At 37.6% G+C, this 19780-nt stretch overlaps 1 protein-coding gene across 1 annotated transcript in view; it reads left to right on the top strand.

Moving 5' to 3' along the window:
- Positions 1 to 15707: 15707 nt before the first annotated feature.
- Positions 15708 to 19780, top strand: part of LOC109677642 (E3 ubiquitin-protein ligase UHRF2-like) — a 98250-nt gene continuing 94177 nt past the window's right edge. The window contains 2 exon segments of the mRNA XM_074052186.1: positions 15708 to 15720; positions 15763 to 15934. Coding sequence (XP_073908287.1) covers positions 15708 to 15720; positions 15763 to 15934 — 185 coding nt within the window.

The raw sequence follows: 19780 nt of genomic DNA, 5'->3' as shown, positions 1-19780 counted from the left end.
AACAAATAAGTAAACCTAGAACACAGAGATAAATTTCTGGACACAGACAACCTACCTACATTGAAACAGTAAAAATAGGAACCTAAACTGACCAATTACAAGCAGTGAAACTGAATCAATAATAAAGTCTCCTGACAAAGATGAACCCAGTACCAAATGGCTTCACTACCAAACTAACACCAATTCTCTCAATCTATTCAATAAATGGAGAGAGAGTCCCTCCAAATTCATTCTATAAGGCCAGCATTACCCTGATTTAAAAACCAGACAAGGATATAACAAATAAACAAGCAAATTACAAATCAATATGGCCAATAAATGTGGATGCAAAAATTCCCAACAAACTATCTGAATCCAAGAGCACATCAAAAGATTGCATATCATGATCAAATAAGGTTCATCCTAGGCAGTCAAGGATGGTTAAACCCACATAAATCAACAGATATGTTGCAACACAAACAGAATGAAGGACAAAGCCATACAATGATCACAACAAGTACAGAAAAACCATTAGATAAAATTCATCATGGCTTCATAATTAAAACACTCAAAAAATAGATACAGAACATCAGTAAAATCAAAGCCATATATAAGAAATCCACCGCTACCATCACACTCAACAGAAACAGTTGAAACTTTTCTTTTCAGATCTGAAACAAGACAAGGATGCCCACTTTCTGTACTCTTATTCACCATAGTATGAGAAGTCCTAGATAGAGCCAAGAGAAAAAAATTAAAAGGTATATACTAATTATAAAAGTTAAATTAAATTATTTCTACTTGCAGATCACATGATCTCATATAGAAAAACCTAAAGGCTCGACAAAAAACTGTTAAGATTCTGTCTCAAAAGCAAAAGAAAAAATGTTATAACTGATAACAAAATTCAAGAGATTTGCAGGACACAATATTAACGTAGAAAAAAACAATAGTGTTTCTATACAACAATAATGAACTAATTGAAAAGATATCAAGAAAGCAATGACATTAACAACTTTTAAAAATTTAAGAATAAATTTAACCAAGGAGGTAGAAGAACTCTACAATGAAAACTATAAAACACTGACAAGAGAAATTAAAAGCCACACACCCCAAAATGGAAAAACATCTATGTTCATGGATTGAAGAATTTATATTAAAGTGTCCATAATAACCCAAAGCAGTCTTCATGTTCAATGAAATGCTTATAGAAAAAAGCACCCCTAAAATGCATATGGAAGCACAAAAGACCCTGAGTAGCCAAAGGAATCCTGAGCAAAAAGAACAAAGCCAGAAACATCAGATTAGATGTCAAAACATACTACAAAGCTATCATGATCAAAACAGCTTGTTACTGGCATGAAAACAGACATAGAGACCAACAGTACAGAACGGACAACCCAGAAATAATCAGGAAAATACACGGGCAAATAATTGGTGAGTACCCATCTCAACAAATGCATCATAAATAGAGCTGTTGTAAGTATAATAGCTCATTTTAAACCCAGAGTTCCATCTCCAGTCCCACAAACATAAACACACAAACAAGCAGAGAAATAAATGCATAGATACATAAGTGAAAAAAATACATAAATCAATAAGTTAATATATAAATACTTAAACACAAATACATAAATGAAAAGAATGAATACTCCCATAAGTGAATAAATGACTAAAAATAAAAAAAGAACACAAGAACAAAGTAATAAATATATAGATGCATAAATACATAATGAATAATTACATAAAGAAGCACATCAATAAATGAATATATGAATACATTGATACATAAGAGAATAAAAATGAAAATGAATAAATCAATACATAAATTATGTATGTCTATCAACACAATTTACATACATAGAAATGTCAATAAACATACCAATGACAAAATGGTTAAATACATAAACACAAATACATAAATGAACGCTTAAATGAATAATTAAATAAATACGTAAATCCACAAGTTCTTAGATATATAAATAAATGCAAACCGGAATATAAAAATGAATAAACACACCAACAAATACATACATAAATTATTAAATGTAGTACAAATATGAAACAATGAATAAAACTAAATAGCTAACAACACATACATAAAGTCATCGTTGGCTCTTCGGCCCACAAGTGACCATCAGTGGTTTCCTGGTTGACAGCGCAGTGGTGCTTGGCTGGAGGCTCGCATTGCCTCCTGGATGACATCTCCCCAGAGCCACAGAGGCTGCAGAAGCAGATGCTGCGGGACCTGATCTGAGGAGTGCAGCCCCGCCACAGAGACTTCAGAAACAGGTGCGGGACCTGATCTGAGGAGTGCAGCCCTGCGTGTGCCCCATGTGCGTGCCTTAGACGCTCGGTGGCAAGGTCGGCCCAAGCCAGACGCCACTGCAGGGTCTGTGCAGTGCAGTGGGGCTTCACTGAGCTCATCCAGGCACTCCAGGGCTCTCCCCTGCTTTCCCAGAACATCAGGACAGCAAATAGGGGGACTGAGCTGACAGTCAGACACGGGCAAATAATTGGGGAATCCCCGTAACAAAAACAAGGACAGTGGCTCATTTTGAAGCCAAGAGTTCCAACTCCAGTCCCACAAAAACAAAGAGAAATACATACTTAAATGCATAAATATGTAAACATGTACATGAATACATAAATACATACACACGTAAATGAATAAAGGAATACGTAAGTGAACAAATTAGTAAAAAATACACGAACCAAAGAGTAAATACATGGATGCATGAATAAATATGTAAATGAATAAATCAATGAAAGAATTCATGAATAAGCAACTGAATACATGAATGAATAAAAGAGAAAAATGAATGAAAATAAATATATCAAATACATAGATCAACAAACACATAAATACATTAGTGAATCAATAAATGAGTGCATGGATACTTAGCTACATAAATAAATACATAAATACACAAATGAACAAATGAATACATAAATGAATAAATATGTATATCCATAAATACACAGATATATCAATAAATGCATAAAAGAATATATAAATAAATAAATGACAGAATAAATACATCAATAAACCCATAAATGATTAAATGAATGAATGAAGAAACACAAATATGAATCAATAATCAATCTACCTAACTAACCAACCACATGCATACATAAGAAAGTGCATCTTTGGCTCTTTGGCCCAGAAGTGATCCATGGGCAGCTTCCTGACTGCCAGCACAAGGTGGTCGGCTGGAGGCTCCCCGCAAGGCCTCCTGTCTCCTGTCTCTGTGTCTGTGTGACCTTCCTCCACAGACACAGAGACTACAGAAGCAAGCGCTGAGAGTGAGTAGGTAAAATGCAAGAGAAGAGACTCATGGAACTTCACCAGGGGGACTATGAAGAAGATGAGGAACAACAGAGAATGAAAGTTGAAATTAAAATTGCAGGATGTCACTTTATCAGGTTACAGGTGCTCAAATCTCAGAGAACCAGACTATTCACTGAGAACTTGCATCTGTGGTAAAGAGGTTAAACTCCAATGCCCTTGGGCCAGAGCAGGGAATAAAGCCCCTGATGGGGTCAGAAAAGGACCAATAGGAGGAGTGAATAGACTGCCAAACTGGAGAAGGCAGGATTCTTCCAAAGAAATTTAAAAAATACTTCCACAATTTTGTGAGCAAAAGAAACTCTGTCTGTGGTCCAGATATGGCTTCTGGGCTTTAAGTTTGTGACATCTGCTGTCAAAGAACTCTTCAAAAGATAAACTATTCCTATGCTTTCAGGAAGGTAAAGGAACCCTATGGCCATGTGACTATTAAGTGGCAGATTCTGGGACAGGAGTTCAAGTCTGCTGACTGCAGAGCCAGTGTTCTTTTTACTACAACGAATTGCTGTTCTGGGATTTCTGAAACTAACTCTAATGCTGAATCTAAGCATCAAGTTGTCTCTGTTATATGAGTTTTGAGGTGAACAGACGTAGAGAAAATTGTTTTGTGTGTTCCAGAATGTTCTCATTAGTACTTTTATATTACCTTCCCATCCCATCCAATTCTAAAGGGAATGAGAAGCTTTGTGTATTTCTTTATTAGATGTCCCGTATACTGTAATCTGAGGGAAACATCTGCATCCAAAACACAGATGAAGAAGGGTCACAGAGCATCTGAGAGTCTTCGGGCCTTAAGTTGTAACATGGTCTAGGTTAATTCTAGTCCCAGAATGCTGAGCATTATTCTTCTTTTTCCTTTCTGGTTTACCTCTGGATTCAGGCTGCCTGTGTAATAGGTGGTGTTGAGTATTGTCTCCTCGCTGTGCCTCTTGTTTTCCTTTCAGAACCCACAAGGGACAGTGGGGAGCGTGTTGACTCTGAGTCAGCAGGCTGGTGTGTAAAGCCAGGCTCTGCCACTATTGTCTAGGTGATCCTGGGGTAAGCTACACAGCCTTTCTGGACCTTGCTTCTTATTTTAAAATCATTTTTATTATTTTGAGACAGTGTCTTGCTATATAGCCCAGGCTGGCTTGAAATTCTCTAGGTAGCCTCCAACTCATGATCCTCTTGCCTCAGCCTCCCCAGTGCTGGGATTGCAAATGTGTGCCACCATGGCTGACTTAGTTTTTAAATTCTTAAGTAAGAATGAAAATATCATCCTCTATTACTTCTTTAGATGGTTGTGAACCTACAAGAAAGCATTTGCAATTTCTCTTATAAGAGAACGCTTTATTAACTCTGTGAGTGTTAGGGCTTTTATTTTAAGAGTAACCAGAGGGAAAAATGAATGCAGGTGTGGCGAGAAGAAAGGGAAGGCTTTAAAACACTTGGACTGTGAACATGGGAAACACCATTGGATAGTGCTCTTTTAAAAAACTTGAGTCTGATCCTTGCTTAATACTACTGGGTGCAAATTCTCATTGTGGCCTGCCAGCCCATGCAGTTTGACCTCTGCCTATCTTTGTTCTGCCTACCTTTCTTTCTATACCCCAGCCTGTGCTCATTTCCCCTGCACAGAACACCTTCTCACCTCACTACTTCTCACACACCATTTCCTTTGCCTGGAAGAGTCTCTTTGGGACCCACTCTTACTTTTGCCATGTGAATTCCCAGTCTCCTTCGTGTCACAATATAAATGTCTTTTCCTGGGGTAACCTCTAATTCTGATAGAGCCCCCACATAATCTCCCAGAATACTGTATTTCTTTAACATTCATGCTGGGTCACTAATCACATTATATATGTCACACTTGATTAGCATGGCCTTCTACAGATAGATTGTAAGTTGCCTGAGAGCACAATGGTTACCTTTCCATGGTGACTTCAATTGGTGCTTAGTAATATTTTTGCCCCTTGAGAGAATATCCATAACAGGTACTTTCCTAAAGGTATCAGGTATCCTTAAAGTGAGTTCCTTAAGGTCTTCCCTTTTAAAAAATTCAACCTACTGGGAAACAGATCCAGATTGCAGACTGCCATGTTCTGGAAGATGACCGGCTGATTGCTCTGGCTTACAGGCAGCCCTCCTTTCTCACTCTGTACTGCTGCTGCCATGCGATCCAGGCTGTGACTGAAGGTACTTTTTGCAGAAATGCAGGGATGTTCTTTAGGTACTCATGCTTCTTCTCCTCCCCCACCCAGACAAATGGTATCTATTGGATTCTCATGACTCTCTTCCCACATTCTTCTTCTTTCCATAAGGCAATACCTCCCTTGTATGGGATTACATGAAAAATGTAATATATTGAATGGGCACTACATTCACTTGGCTTAAAAGATTATAACACGAGAAGATATCCATTGAGGAGTCTCACTCTAACTCATGTTGTATTAGTTTTTGAGGGTTGTTACAACAAAACCATAGTCTGGGTAGCTTAACAATCAGAAATGTATTGTTTCACTATTCAGGGGGCAAGAATCTGAGATCCAGGTGTTGGCAGAGTTGGTTTCTTCTAAGGGCTGTCTGAATCTCTTCCATGCTTTTCTTCCAGCTTTGGTGGTTTTCTGGGGCTCTTTTGTATTCTTTGGCTTGTGAAGCATCATCCAGATGTCTTCCTTCATCCTCATATCATTATCTCCCTCTGTGTCTATATCTGTATCTAAACATTCCTTCTTTTAAAGGACACTGGTCATCTTGAATTTGGGACCTACAGTACTCCAGCATGACCTCATCTTAAGTAATTACAACTGCAATGACCCTATTTCCAAATAAAGTCACAGGCTGAGGTTAGGACTTAAAAATATGAATTTTGAAGGATCACACTTGCACATGTAGCATATATCTCACATGATATTTACTGTTTAGACTTTCATAAAGGTGAAAAAACAACTCATAAGTGAGCAATGAATTTAAGACTATGTTACACATTTGAAGTATTTTCTGCAGAGTTTTAATATGTTCTGATTTTTTCACAAATGCAACTACAGAATAATTGAAGAAACAGTGTACTTTGACTTTTTTGGAAATTTGCCAAGAATTGTTCATGTCTTTAGAAAGGCATGCCATTTTCAACAAAACTGCATTGTATTCAAATCTCCAAGACAACACACCCAAAGCACTTTTCATTGTAGAAAAAATGTCAGGTCCCTGCTAACTTTAAAAGAATCTGAAAATGAGTTTTTATTTGGTTGCATAATTATTCTTTCTGAGTTTGAAAGAAAGGTATTTCAAAATGTTCTAAGCCAGGTTTATAGATATCATTTCCAAAATTATGGGCTACTTATGTGATATACATATGTAAGATATATGCATAAAGATACAGCATAGGTACAATGATATTGTAAAAGTGAAGATTATACTATTGCCTTTTCAGGTTTCTACTAAGATTGATAATTTTGTTAACCTCACTTCTGTCATTCTCATCCAGTTGCTGGGGACTGTGTCTTCTTTTCCTAATTTTATTCCCAAGTTTTCAGAAGCCCCACATTTTAGTCATGTCTTCTCCTGAGGATTTTTTATGGTGGGGAAAATTCCTTATGGGTTAAATGCAATCAGAATTTAAGTCAGTATGAAGTGAAACTCCTTCTTTGGCCTATGAGCCTATATGCATATTAGTTTGGAAATTTCTGTCTGACAGAATCTGTTGAAAGGAGTTTTGAATATTTGATGAGAGTTTCCTACTTCCATCTGAGTTGACAGATGAACAATTTAAAAGACAGAGGCTGTCTGTTCTTTGTTGACTTTCATGGATCAGTTGGTGTATAAATATTGAATTTTTCTACTATACTAACAAGAAAGTAGCAGTAAACTTATTGTTCAGAATAGCAAAAATATGAAATAATCACTCAAAGATATGTGTGTGTCTGTCTGTGTGTGTGTGTAGAAATCTTTTTTTATCCAGAGAAATACAGCACATAGCAGGGGTTTGTAAGAAATTGAATCAAGAATCACAAATCATTTTTCAGAGCTAGAAGTACCCTTAGCTGTCACCTACCATATTATTGGAACCAAATATCATAGATAATAAGTTTTAAGGCAGATTATTCTTTATAACTATATTATAAGTTGTCTACATTATGAACACTTATGAAATAAATTTCTCAAAAACTCAGATCTGAGGTATGTGCTAGTTGCTCACACCTGTGATCCTAGCTACTTGGGAGGCTGAGATCAGAAGGATTACATTAAAGGCTAGTCCATGCAAGGAGTTCTCAAGACCCTCTCTCAACCATAGCTGGGAATAGTGGCATGTGCCTGTTATCATAGCAATGTGGTGGGGGGTGGGAGGGTGGAATATAAAATAACAGGATCATGGTCAATGTCACCTGGGCAAAACATGAGACCCTATCTACAAAATAACCAGAAAACAAAAGTTCTGGAGGCATGGTTCAAGTGGTAGAGCCCTTGGCTCACAAGTCTGTAGCCCTGAATTCAAATCCCAGTACCACCCAAACAAAGGGAAAAAAAAGATCCCAAACTCGGATGTAGGGATACTTGCCATTTTTTTTTAATTACTCAATTAATTTTATTTTATGGAAAGTATGATTATGCATTCTTCTTCCCCTTGGCTGCTAGGAAATGCCAGAATTAAATTGTTGAAATGAATGGTCATAGCAGGACATAGAATGTTATGACATATTTTGTAAAGCAACCTAACTTTGTCCTGATTTTATTTTTCTACCTTGTTTCTGCCTTTTCTCATGTTGAACAAAAGGTACTTTTTAGTCATATGAGATCCATTTTAATATTATGCCTAATAATCTTCTTTGGATTCCTTATTTATTGAACATCATAGTATACTAGGTTCTAGATAGAACCAACCTCAGAAGTGGTGGTGAGACCAATTGAAATAATAAATAATCCAATTAACAGTATTTTTTCTTCTTTTTAACTGTATTATTGTTATACTGGGGGCACATTGTAATATTTACCAAAGTTCTTACAATGTATAACAGTTGATTTCACCCCCTCCATCATTCTCCTTTATCCTACCTCCCCTGATTCCTGGAATAGCTTCAACAGGTCTTGTTTTTCCATTTCATACATGACTACATAATATTTCCACTACATTCACCCTCCTTCACCCTTTCCTTATATCCTCTCCCTCCCACTGGTACAGCCCCCAAAACCAATTAACTGTATTTTTATTTAGTACTGAAATGAATTCGAGGGCCCTGACCAGGTAAGAAGAATATGAAAAGGATGAGCTTTTTCCTGAATTCTAAGGTCCCTCAAGACAAATGGGAAAATACCTTATCATATTTATGCATTTAAAAAAATAGAGTATAAACTTAAAATATAATATTAAGAATAAAATTAATCTGGAAATTTCTCAAGTGATATAGTAACCCTGAATGAGAGTGACAGGCTCAAATATGACTTAGACATTATGATCATGGCCTGACTCAAGCCCAGAGATGTGTCATGTTTGGTTACCTCCTTCTCTAAGTTTTAAAGTCCTTGTTAAATATATAAATAGGTTTCTGCTTCACTTGTATTTTGAACAGGAGTTCAGTCTGTGTTCCAGCCAATCAGTTGTTAAGGATTTCTTTTTGTTTTGAAAACTGAGAGAAGGCCCCAAAGATTGTGTGGAAAGATAGCTTCAAAATTGGAATAATTTAAATTTCTTTTTATTAGCTAACAGATTTTAACCTTTGGAAGACTCAGAATCGAGACTAGAAATGTTTGTGAGCATCAAATCCATGATATTAATAGTTTGCTTAAAAATCTGTAGATGTTTGTGTTTTCTGTATATCTAATTTTTAAGAGCATTGGCTTATTAGAATAATAGATAATTCTTTTGTTTCTAATTTAAAATGTATAATTAAATTATTTATACCATAAGCCTACATTTGTGTTTGGGCCACTCTGAGTCCTGGTTATCTCCTCTTTCATGCCAGATACTCTAAACAAGTTTACCTGAGGTAAACTGATTACATACTTCATTCCTGGCAGCTTTTTCTTTTTGTGCACCAGCTGTCTCATTCTCCCTTTCTGTGCTGTGTCCTTTCACACCTGTGTGTGTTTCTTCAGCTACTCATCTCTTTCAGGTATTCACAACCAGTCCTATCTCTGCTTGGAAAAACTGAACCCACCCTTTCAGGCACTGTGGACATGTCACCTTAGCCGACATCTCCCCATTCCTCCACAGACAGGCTTTCTTCAATCCCTACAGTTCTCTGCACTCTCTGCCCTGAAATAAGCATGTCTGACTACCATCTGTGGGGTCCCAGGTCTATAAGGGTAGAGATTGTGAATTGCACACAATTGTCTGGTCTGTAACAATTACTTACTGCATGTTAAATGCAGCTAACCTAAGAGGTAAATTGTCATACATTAAATGCACCTATGGACTGGATAACAGACACTCATTACTTCACCAACTCATATGCAGTCTCATAAATCCACAGCAAATATTGAGGAATTTAAAAGAGAATCTAGTTTTGTTTGTTTCATATTTTGATCTATGAAAAATTTAATATGAATAAAAGACTTCTAGAGCATAAAACAGCAGGAAAGGCATTATTCTTGATAAAACCTTTTTTCAGTTGGACACATTGAAAAAATTTTAAAATATAAAAATCTATGTATCTGGTTTCTCTTGAAAAATTAAAGGATTCCACCACACAGATTCCTATTCTTAAAACGTATCAATCTGCTGGAAACATCCATTTTTTTGCCACAACTCTCACAACTCCCTATAGTTTCTCTGATGCAGAAGACAAATATCAAGAGCAGCATTAAAATTCAGAAATGATGACTCTGGCATACATGAAAATTCACCTGACTTTCCCACTTCATTGATGCTATTTACCTGTCACTGAGACAAGTGAACTTGAGGAACCCGCTTTTGTAATCGGTGCATTTCTAAATGTATCATGAGAAAGTATTGTCTACAAATCCATCTGAAAGGAAGCATTAAGTGCAAGTGCAAATTACTGTTTTTTACGTAAAATTAGCACAGTTGCTCATATTTCTATTGCCTTGACAAGAGCGCTATCTTAACCTGGCGTATAATTCTGAGAGCTCAACTTGTTCTATTACAATTCTGCAAAAATGTCTTCCTTTTAAAATTATGATGTTTATTTTTCAGAGGAAGGTTGAACTCAGTGTATTGTTCTTCCTTCACATGTAATCTGTTTATTTGGCTTGCTTTTTCTGCATGAGTAAGATCATATTGGTTGTAATATTTTTATCATGAAAATAACATTATTGCCAGGACAAGCTTAAGACAAGGCAGCATTAAATTAATTTTGCCCAAGGACATGGCAAGCTCATTAGAGCTATAGACTCCAACTTTCTTTCATCCTAGAAAGTTTTCCCTTTTGTTTACAGTTAAAACAGGTTTATTTGTCATATAAATTTCATATAAAATTTACCCTGGATAAATGTATATCTCAATGATTTGGGGTTTCAGAACATTTCCATCGTCCCAAAAAGATCATCTGTGCTCATTGCATTTTTTTCTGGGCTCTCACCTTCAGACCTATGCAAGCTTGAGCCAGGAATCAGTAACCTTGCCCCAGTCATGACCTTAACCTTGAGTTTGTAAATCTCTTGGCCTTCTCTATTCCACTCATCACCAAGATCGCTGCCTCCACAGACAAACCACTGGGTGTGGGTGTCCTGTAGCAACCCATCTTCACAGATGTCCCCTACCCTGGCAGAACCTCTGTGACTACAAACTGCAGGGGAGGAAAGGGCAAAATTAGAGAATTGGAACAGCTGCAGGCAAGAATGTCCCAAGCTCCTACTGTTAGTTCAGCTGTTTTAAAAGCATACATGATTCTCAGATTATTGTTTACAGTTGTTTTAGAAAAGAAGATTTGCTGACTTCCTTACTCAACCATATGTCATACTCTCCCCCCCCTTAATTTGTCTGGTTTCTTTTTCAAGGATGGTGATGGCCAATGATCAGGTGTTTGTGCTGTGTAATCTGTTGCCTTTTCTGTTTACCTTATTGTCTTCACCTCTGTTTTCTCACAAAGCTTTTCTGGTTGGTCTCTGACTTCCCTGATTCTGCAATGAGTCTACTGTTCTACATTGCTTTTGAGATGGACTTTATTTGTTATAGCATTTTTAGTTTCTTTTAACTTCTTTTGTGACCTTGCTACTTAATTTTTTATATTTTCCTTGCACATCATCTATTTACATTGTATTTTTTTCTTAATTTCGTAAAGTTCCTCTGTTTTTTTGAAAATAAAAGTGCTCTCCAAAATTTTCTGCATTTTGAGGAGTAACTTAATTCTTTGATTTTCTAATGCTGCATTTTGATAAATTTAGTTTCCCCAGTTGATCACTCCATGCTGAATAAGGAAGATTGACATTCACCAGCTGATAGGTCCCACATACTCTAGTTGGATTCCCTCACTGTCCAGCAAGGTGCTAGCAGAATTCCTTTCAGGATATAAGCTGGAAGACACCTAGGTAAGACCAGTCCTTGCCGCTAAGATTTTTAACTTTTTAAATTTTGTTTTTAAAAATAGGCTTTCAAAAAATGTTTTTATTATCATATATTAGTTGAACAAAGCAGTTTTATTGTGATATTCCCATATATGCATATAATCTACTTCAATCACATTCACCCCTCTATTACTCTTTCTCATCCTCTTCTTCCAGTTTGAAAATAATTTTAACAGGTTTCATTACTCTGTTTTCATACATGTGTATAAAGTACTTCAAGCATATTCACCTCTCTCCCTTTTGCCTTCTCCTTTTGCTCTTCCACTGGTACCCACCCTCAAACAGTCCCTGTTTTATAATTCTGTTTATTTTTAAGGACTAAATTCCACATATGAGAAAGACTTGTGATACTTGTCTTTCTCAGTCTGGCTTGTTTCACTTAACATGATGATCTCTAGTTCCATCCATTTTCCTATAAGCAAAATAATTTCATTCTTTATGGCTGAATAATTTAAAAATTAATCAAAATGGATCAAAGCTCTTAATGTCAGACTGGAAACTTTGAAACTGCTAGAGGAAAACAGTGGAAACCCTTGAAGATATAGGCATAGGTAACACTTCTATCTCCAGTTGCTCAGGGAAAAAGAACAAGAACTGACAACTGGGATTGCATCAAATTAAAAGCTCTACACAGCAAAGGAAACAATTACCAGAATCAAAAGAAAACCTACAGAATAGGGAAACTTCTTTGCCAGTAATTCATCGGATAAGGATTAATATTCAGAATATATAAATGACTCCTACCTCTAAGTTCTTAATGCTTGAAAGACATTTATTGGGTTCAGCACTACATTAGTGAGACAGGACTACTTTTCTAACTATGGTTTGCTGCATTTGTGACTGCAGACTTTCAATTAGCAAGTAATTCTCAAAGTGCCAGAAGTAGAGCCTGAGTCAGGGCTGGGTCTATAGTTCAGTAGAAGAGGGCTTGCCTAGCATACCTGAGGCCCTGGGTTCAATCCCAAAACAAAACTAAACACTAATTCCCTCTGAATGATTAAAATCATTGTTGATGTCACTGATTCTTAGTTTCTAGTACTCTTGCTTTTTCTACCATGTTGGTATTTTAAAGTGGGAGGGGGAAATTAGCAACCAATAATAATTTTTAACATTTTAGTAAGCACTAAAATATCAAATAATGACTGAACTAATGAAATGTTTTCTTGTTTAGAGGAAAATTTTTTCTATGACTCGAGATTATTCTAGAAAAAATAAATTTCGAAAGATTCATTTCCTGTAGTTTACGTATAAAGAAATATCTTATATCTTAGAAAAGTGTTGCTAGAGCTGTGAATCTCAATTTTTAATGTCCAGAGCATCTCAAACTTGAATGAATCCCTGGTGATCCTCTTAAGATGCACATCTTGCATTTCTAACACACTCCAGGTGATGTGATACTGCTTTTATGAGCAGCAGGGTGCAAGAAGTGCTGGTGCACTGTGCCTATAATTTGAAGTTCAAATCACTCATATTTTGATTACCTTCCAGGTAATTGGAGACAATTCTGCAATGTTTCCAGTTCCAGACCCATTGTGAGTCTTATGTTTTGTGACCCCTGCCTGCAAGGCAGAAACTGTCACCCAGTGATTTCTCTGACAATAATCATGTGTCATTTCATGTTCAAATACCCATGGGTTTTTTTTTAATCTGGGAGGAGACGGTTAGAGTAAGGCTGTGACAGTCATAGATAAGTCTCTTATTTTCATGACACCAATTGTAAATTTTAATAAAAGCTCCCAAAGTTTAGAGTGGGGTCTGTGGTATAGCAGGTGATGTCTTTAAAATTCATAGGCCATCCTTGAGAACTTGGATGGAGCAAGAGGTCAGAATGCTCCTCAAGGGGATTTCTGAAAGGAATGTCTTCTTTCAAATGGAAAAAGAGTCAGTGAGTGTTTGGACCTATGGCAAAATAGAGGGAGTGATCTGCTTGTAAGAAGGTTGGCTCTACTCTGGAAGAGCTGAGTTGTTTACGTTTTAGTACTCAGTAAAACATTTTGGTTTGGAAGATGTGTAAAAGACCTCTCAAAATAGATTCCAGTTATTTGTTTGGTGATTTGGACACATAAAGCCAGTTTGGGCTTTCCTGAGGCATGACTTTGGGTTGATGGTGGCCTTGGCAGACTGCTTATTTTCTGATGAACTGGCTGTGTGTGTGTGTGTGTGTGAGAGAGAGAGAGAGAGAGAGAGAGAGAGAGAGAGAGAGAGAGAGGAGAGAAAAGAAAAAAAAAGTCTGATTAAAACTTTTGTTGAAGAAACTTGTGTAACTGAAAATGCACTGTGTGCTGGGCACCAGTGGCTCATGCCTAACCATAGATACTTGAGGGGCTGAGATCAGGAGGATCTTGCTTCGAGGCCAGCCCAGGCAAATAGTTTCTGGGACTCCCATCTGCAAAATAACTGAAGGAAAATGGACTGGAGGTGTGGCTCAAGCAGTAGAGCTCCTGCTTTGAAAGCGTGGAGCCCTGAGTTCAAACCTGGATCCTACCATAAAACAAAATAAAGAACACAAACAAACAAACAAAAAGAAAACAGGCTGTCTTATAAAGTGAGTTAGTATTGGGCTAAAACTACAGTTGTGCGCACATTTGGGTTCTACTCCCAGTACACCCCAGCATAATTACTTCTTTATCCTAAAATTTTCTTTAAAAACTGTCATTACTAATAATTTCAGTTTATGAGTTATGTTACAGCTAAGGGTTGTAAGGCATTTAGCTGGAAATACCTACAAAGTAAACTTGGGACCTCACATAAAAGAAAGATGAAGGTGGTGATGCACAGATGACATGCGCAGGAATTTCAGATGCTCAGGGTTCTTGAGCCTGCTCTGAGAATGAAAGCACAGGCAGACTCCAAAAGCAGAGTTCAGAAAGATTTTATTTGCAGAGAATTTAGTTGGAGAAAAGAGAAGAGAAAGACTGCATGTTGGAGAATGCCAGGGGACCCGGAAACCCAGTGATCCTGTGGGTCAGGGTGGGGAGTGGGTTTTATAGCCTAGTTTGCATTGCCTGAGGGTGGAGATGCCTTTCAGATGCAAACAGGCATTTCCTAGGGAGGAGAAGTGTCTCCTTGACCATTTATTGCTTTTTGGGACCTCCCTCAGTCTGTCCTTCAGTCCTTCAGTGTCATTTTTAGCAATGGAGCCATCTCAAACTAGCCTACTAGAATTACTTGAATGAATACAGGTAAGAAAAGAACATGCTTAGGAAACTTACAGAAAAAAAACAAATTAATGTAAGTATGATTGACCACTGCTGCCAATTCTGCAGCCTTGGACAAGTCATTGCGGTTGTTATTTAATTCCTTTTACTATATGACATTTGTAAATGAACTAAAAATTTAATTGTGTCTATAATTTAAAATAGATTGGCTCAATATTTTAGGTATTATTTACTAATGTATCTACTATAAGTGTAAGTTTGTTGCCAGCTTACCCTTTAGTCTTCTTTCTTCCTTCCTTTTGCCTTCTCTCCCTCCTGTCTCTTAGCAATTACTATTTTCTATCCATTCCTTTTCAATCACTTTATGTATAAATATCCCTCCTGGCTACTCCCCTGTGCCATACTGAATTTCCAGCCTTATAACTCTGCCTGCCTGGGTAACCTTTTTACATCTTTCCATGTCATCCAGATAAAACAACTTCCAGTGGCTCTGCACCAGCCAATCCAGCTTCTGACTTCAGTCAGCAAGCTTTCCAACAGTTACCTGTATTGCTGTGATTTTCTTATTTCCAGCATGATCCCATGTGTTACTGTCTAGCTGCCTCTGGCTTTTTACCATCTTTCTCAACATTCACCATTTTCCTGTTTTCTGTCTACCAAATGATGTTTCACTATTACAGGAAATCTCACTTTAAGAATGACTTGAGCAGAATTCCAAGATGGCGGCTAGAGGTAGGAAGCAGAAAGCGACCCTCCTAGAGTGAAATCTTGGAGAGACGCTGGAGACACACTTTGCAGGCATAATCACCGAGAAAAGGCATAACTTTGACTCCTCCACATCTCCAGCCGGCGCAGAGAATCTCCACTTCACGTTAAACGGAGAACCGAGGAGGCCCCCGGGCCGCCAGTGGCCGGCGCCCATACGGCTTGGGAAGACGCGGACCAGGTGAGCTTCACGGTACCGCGGTAGCCCCACAGACAAGCCTGGGCCAGAGCAGCATAGCCCCCTGGACAGACTGACGTCCACCCGGGAAAAAAAGAGAAACTGAGTACTAAGCAATAAGAACAGTTAAGACACGCTGGAAAGAGGGTGGGGCGCCCTGAGCGCTGAAGATTGGGGGAAGGGAATCCTTCCCGGGACTGTAAATAAACGAGCCGGGCGGGCCGGAGAGCCTCTGGCGGGAGCGGGGCGCGCCAGCAACCAGGAGCGGGGACGTTGTGAGAGGAGGGAAGACCCACTTCCCACGTGAACTGTAAATAAACACGCAGGCCTGACAACGCGGGGCAGTGTCGCCTTTCCCAGTGCTTGGAAAGGGAAAAGCCTGTAGCAGAGGCCCCCCTCCCCCGCACAGGAGAACTCTGAGCAAACAAAGCCTGTGGGACCAGGTGAGTGCTAAGCTCACCCCAGAGATCTGCATAAATAACGCTGCCAGCTACAGGCTGAGAGCAGCAGGCAGGCAAGCCACAGTTGCAGGTACCACTCTCAGAACTGCCTCCAGACGCTTTTTTTTTTTCTTTTTCTCCCTACCTTTGATGAGAGAACAACCGAATTACACCTGCAAGCCGAAAAACTTACTGAAACTGTATTGCATTTGAACTGGGGACACTTGGTGGGGCTTTTTTTTTTTCTTCTGTGTGTGTGTGAGTGTAGTTTTGTTCTACTTTATGCATCCCCTTTGATGAGACAACTACAGAACAACATCTGAGGCACCAACTCCAGGACTGGAGATTGAGACGGACATCCAAATTATTAAGACTGAAATTGCATTGCATATAAACTTGGAAGTTTTTTGGTTTTTTGTTTTTTTTTTTAATTTTCTATTTGCCATTTTATTTTAATTCATTTTTATAAATAGATATTACTTTCATATACTTATTTTTTATTTTTTTTATCTTTGATTTTCAATCCTCTCTCTGTCACTCTATTGTCTGTTCAGCTTACTGACGATTAGTACACTAACACTCCCTGTTTATACCTTTGAAACTCTCTTGTCTGATACCTTGTTCTGCTTTCTCCCTCTTGTCTGTATATTTGTTTTCCCCTTTTCTTTAACTTCTTGCTTTCCATCTCAGCTCACTCTTCCATTCTCAATATTACCATTGTTATTATTACAAGCTAGAAAATACTTAATTACACACAGTACAGGGACAGTAACAACACCAAGGACAATGACAGGAAGACAGAAAAAACAAGGAAACCAGTTTCCCCACAGCAAAAAATTAGTACAGGAACCAGAGGGGAATGAAGAGAACAGAAACTCAGATCCAGACTCCAACAAAATGAAGATAAACTATGCCAAAGGACCCAATGAAGCCCACAAGAATAATTTAAAAGAAGACATACTACAAGTACTCAATGAGAATTTTATAGAGATGATACTGGATAGGGTCAACCAAAATGTACAGGAGACACTCAAGAAATTCCAAGACAATAAAAATAGAGAATTTGAAAAAGCAAAAGAAGAAATAAAGGAAACCATAGAAGCACTGTATAAACACCAATGTGAAAGAGAGAACACAATGAATAAATGGATAAATGAACTCAGGACAAAAATAGACAACAATAAAGAAGAAAACAGCCAGGATATGGAAAACCTCAGAAAAAAGAACGAAACAGAACTGCAAAACAAAACGGAAGGCCAATCCAGCAGAATAGAACAAACAGAAGACAGAATCTCAGAACTTGAAGATGAAATGGTAATTAAAGGAAAAACCGAAGAACTATTAATTAAACAACTCAAGACCTGTGAAAAGAAAATGCAAGAACTCACCGACTCCATCAAAAGACCAAACTTGAGAATCATGGGCATCGAAGAAGGAGAAGAGGTGCAAGCGAAGGGAATGCGTAATATATTCAACAAAATAATAATGGAAAATTTCCCAAATCTAGAGAAAGATATTCCCATACAAATGCAAGAGGCCTCCAGGACACCAAACAGACCAGATCAAAATAGAACTACTCCACGACATATCATCATTAAAACAACAAGTTCAGAAACTAAGGAAAGAATATTGAAGGCTGCAAGAGAGAAAAAACAAGTAACATACAAAGGTAAACCCATCAAAATCACAGCAGACTTCTCAACAGAAACATTAAAAGCAAGAAGAGCGTGGGGTGAGATCTTCCGGGCACTGAATGAAAATAACTTCAACCCCAGGATACTCTACCCAGCAAAGCTATCATTCAAAATAGATGGAGCAATAAAAGTCTTCCATGATAAGCAGAAACTAAAACAATATGTGACCACAAAGCCACCATTACAAAAGATTCTGCAAGGGATCCTGCACACAGAAAGTGACACCCAACTTAACCATGAAAAGGCAGGCAGCACCAAACCACAGGATAAGAAAAAGCAAGACAGTAGAGAGTAACATCAAGTTAGGTACACACAATCAAAGCTTCAAACAACTAAGATAACTAAATGGCAGGAATCACCACATACCTATCAGTACTAACACTTAATGTTAATGGACTTAATTCACCCATCAAAAGACACCGTTTGACAAAATGGATTAAAAAAGAAGATCCAACAATTTGTTGCTTACAGGAGACTCATCTCACTGACAGAAATAAGCATATGCTTAGGATGAAAGGCTGGAAGAAGATTTACCAAGCCAATGGCCCCCGAAAACAAGCAGGAGTAGCAATACTTATCTCTGACAAAGTAGACTTCAAACCTACATTGATCAAACGAGATAAAGAAGGACATTCCATACTAATAAAAGGGGAAATAGACCAAAAGGAAATAATAATCATCAATCTGTACGCACCCAATGTCAACGCACCCAATTTCATCAAACATACCCTGAAAGACCTAAAAGCATATATAAACGCCAACACAGTGGTTGTGGGAGACTTTAACACTCCATTATCATCAATAGATAGGTCATCCAAACAAAAACTCAATAAAGAAATCCAAGATCTAAAATATGCAATAGATCAAGTGGACCTAGTAGATGTCTACAGAACATTTCATCCAACCTCTACACAATATACATTCTTCTCAGCAGCCCATGGAACCTTCTCCAAAATAGATCATATCCTAGGGCACAAAGCAAGCCTCAGCAAATATAAGAAAATAGAAATAATACCATGCATACTATCTGACCACAATGCAGTAAAAGTAGAACTCAACAACAAAAGTAAAGACAAAAAACATGCAAACAGCTGGAAACTAAATAACTCATTACTTAATGAAGAATGGATCATCGATGCAATAAAAGAGGAAATTAAAAACTTCCTAGAAGTCAATGAAAATGAAAACACAACCTACCGGAACCTATGGGACACAGCTAAGGCAGTCTTGAGAGGAAAGTTTATAGCCATGAGTGCATATATTAAAAAGATTGAAAGATCCCAAATCAATGACCTAATGATACATCTCAAACTCCTAGAAAAACAAGAACAAGCAAATCCCAAAACAAATAGAAGGAGAGAAATAATAAAAATAAGAGCTGAAATCAACGAAATAGAAACCAAAAAAACCATACAAAGAATTAATGAAACAAAAAGTTGGTTCTTTGAAAAAATAAACAAGATTGATAGACCCCTGGCAAACCTGACTAAAATGAGGAGAGAAAAAACCCAAATTAGTAGAATCAGGAATGCAAAAGGGGAGATAACAACAAACACCATGGAAGTCCAGGAAATCATCAGAGACTACTTTGAGAACCTATATTCAAATAAATTTGAAAATCTAAAAGAAATGGACAGATTTCTAGATACATATGATCATCCAAAACTGAACCAAGAGGAAATTAATCACCTGAATAGACCTATAACACAAAATGA

Source organism: Castor canadensis, chromosome 13 (assembly GCF_047511655.1).
Source record: "Castor canadensis chromosome 13, mCasCan1.hap1v2, whole genome shotgun sequence".
Taxonomy (NCBI): domain Eukaryota; kingdom Metazoa; phylum Chordata; class Mammalia; order Rodentia; family Castoridae; genus Castor; species Castor canadensis.
The sequence above is the reverse complement of the archived record's forward strand: the minus strand, read 5'-3'. Positions and strand labels throughout refer to the sequence as shown.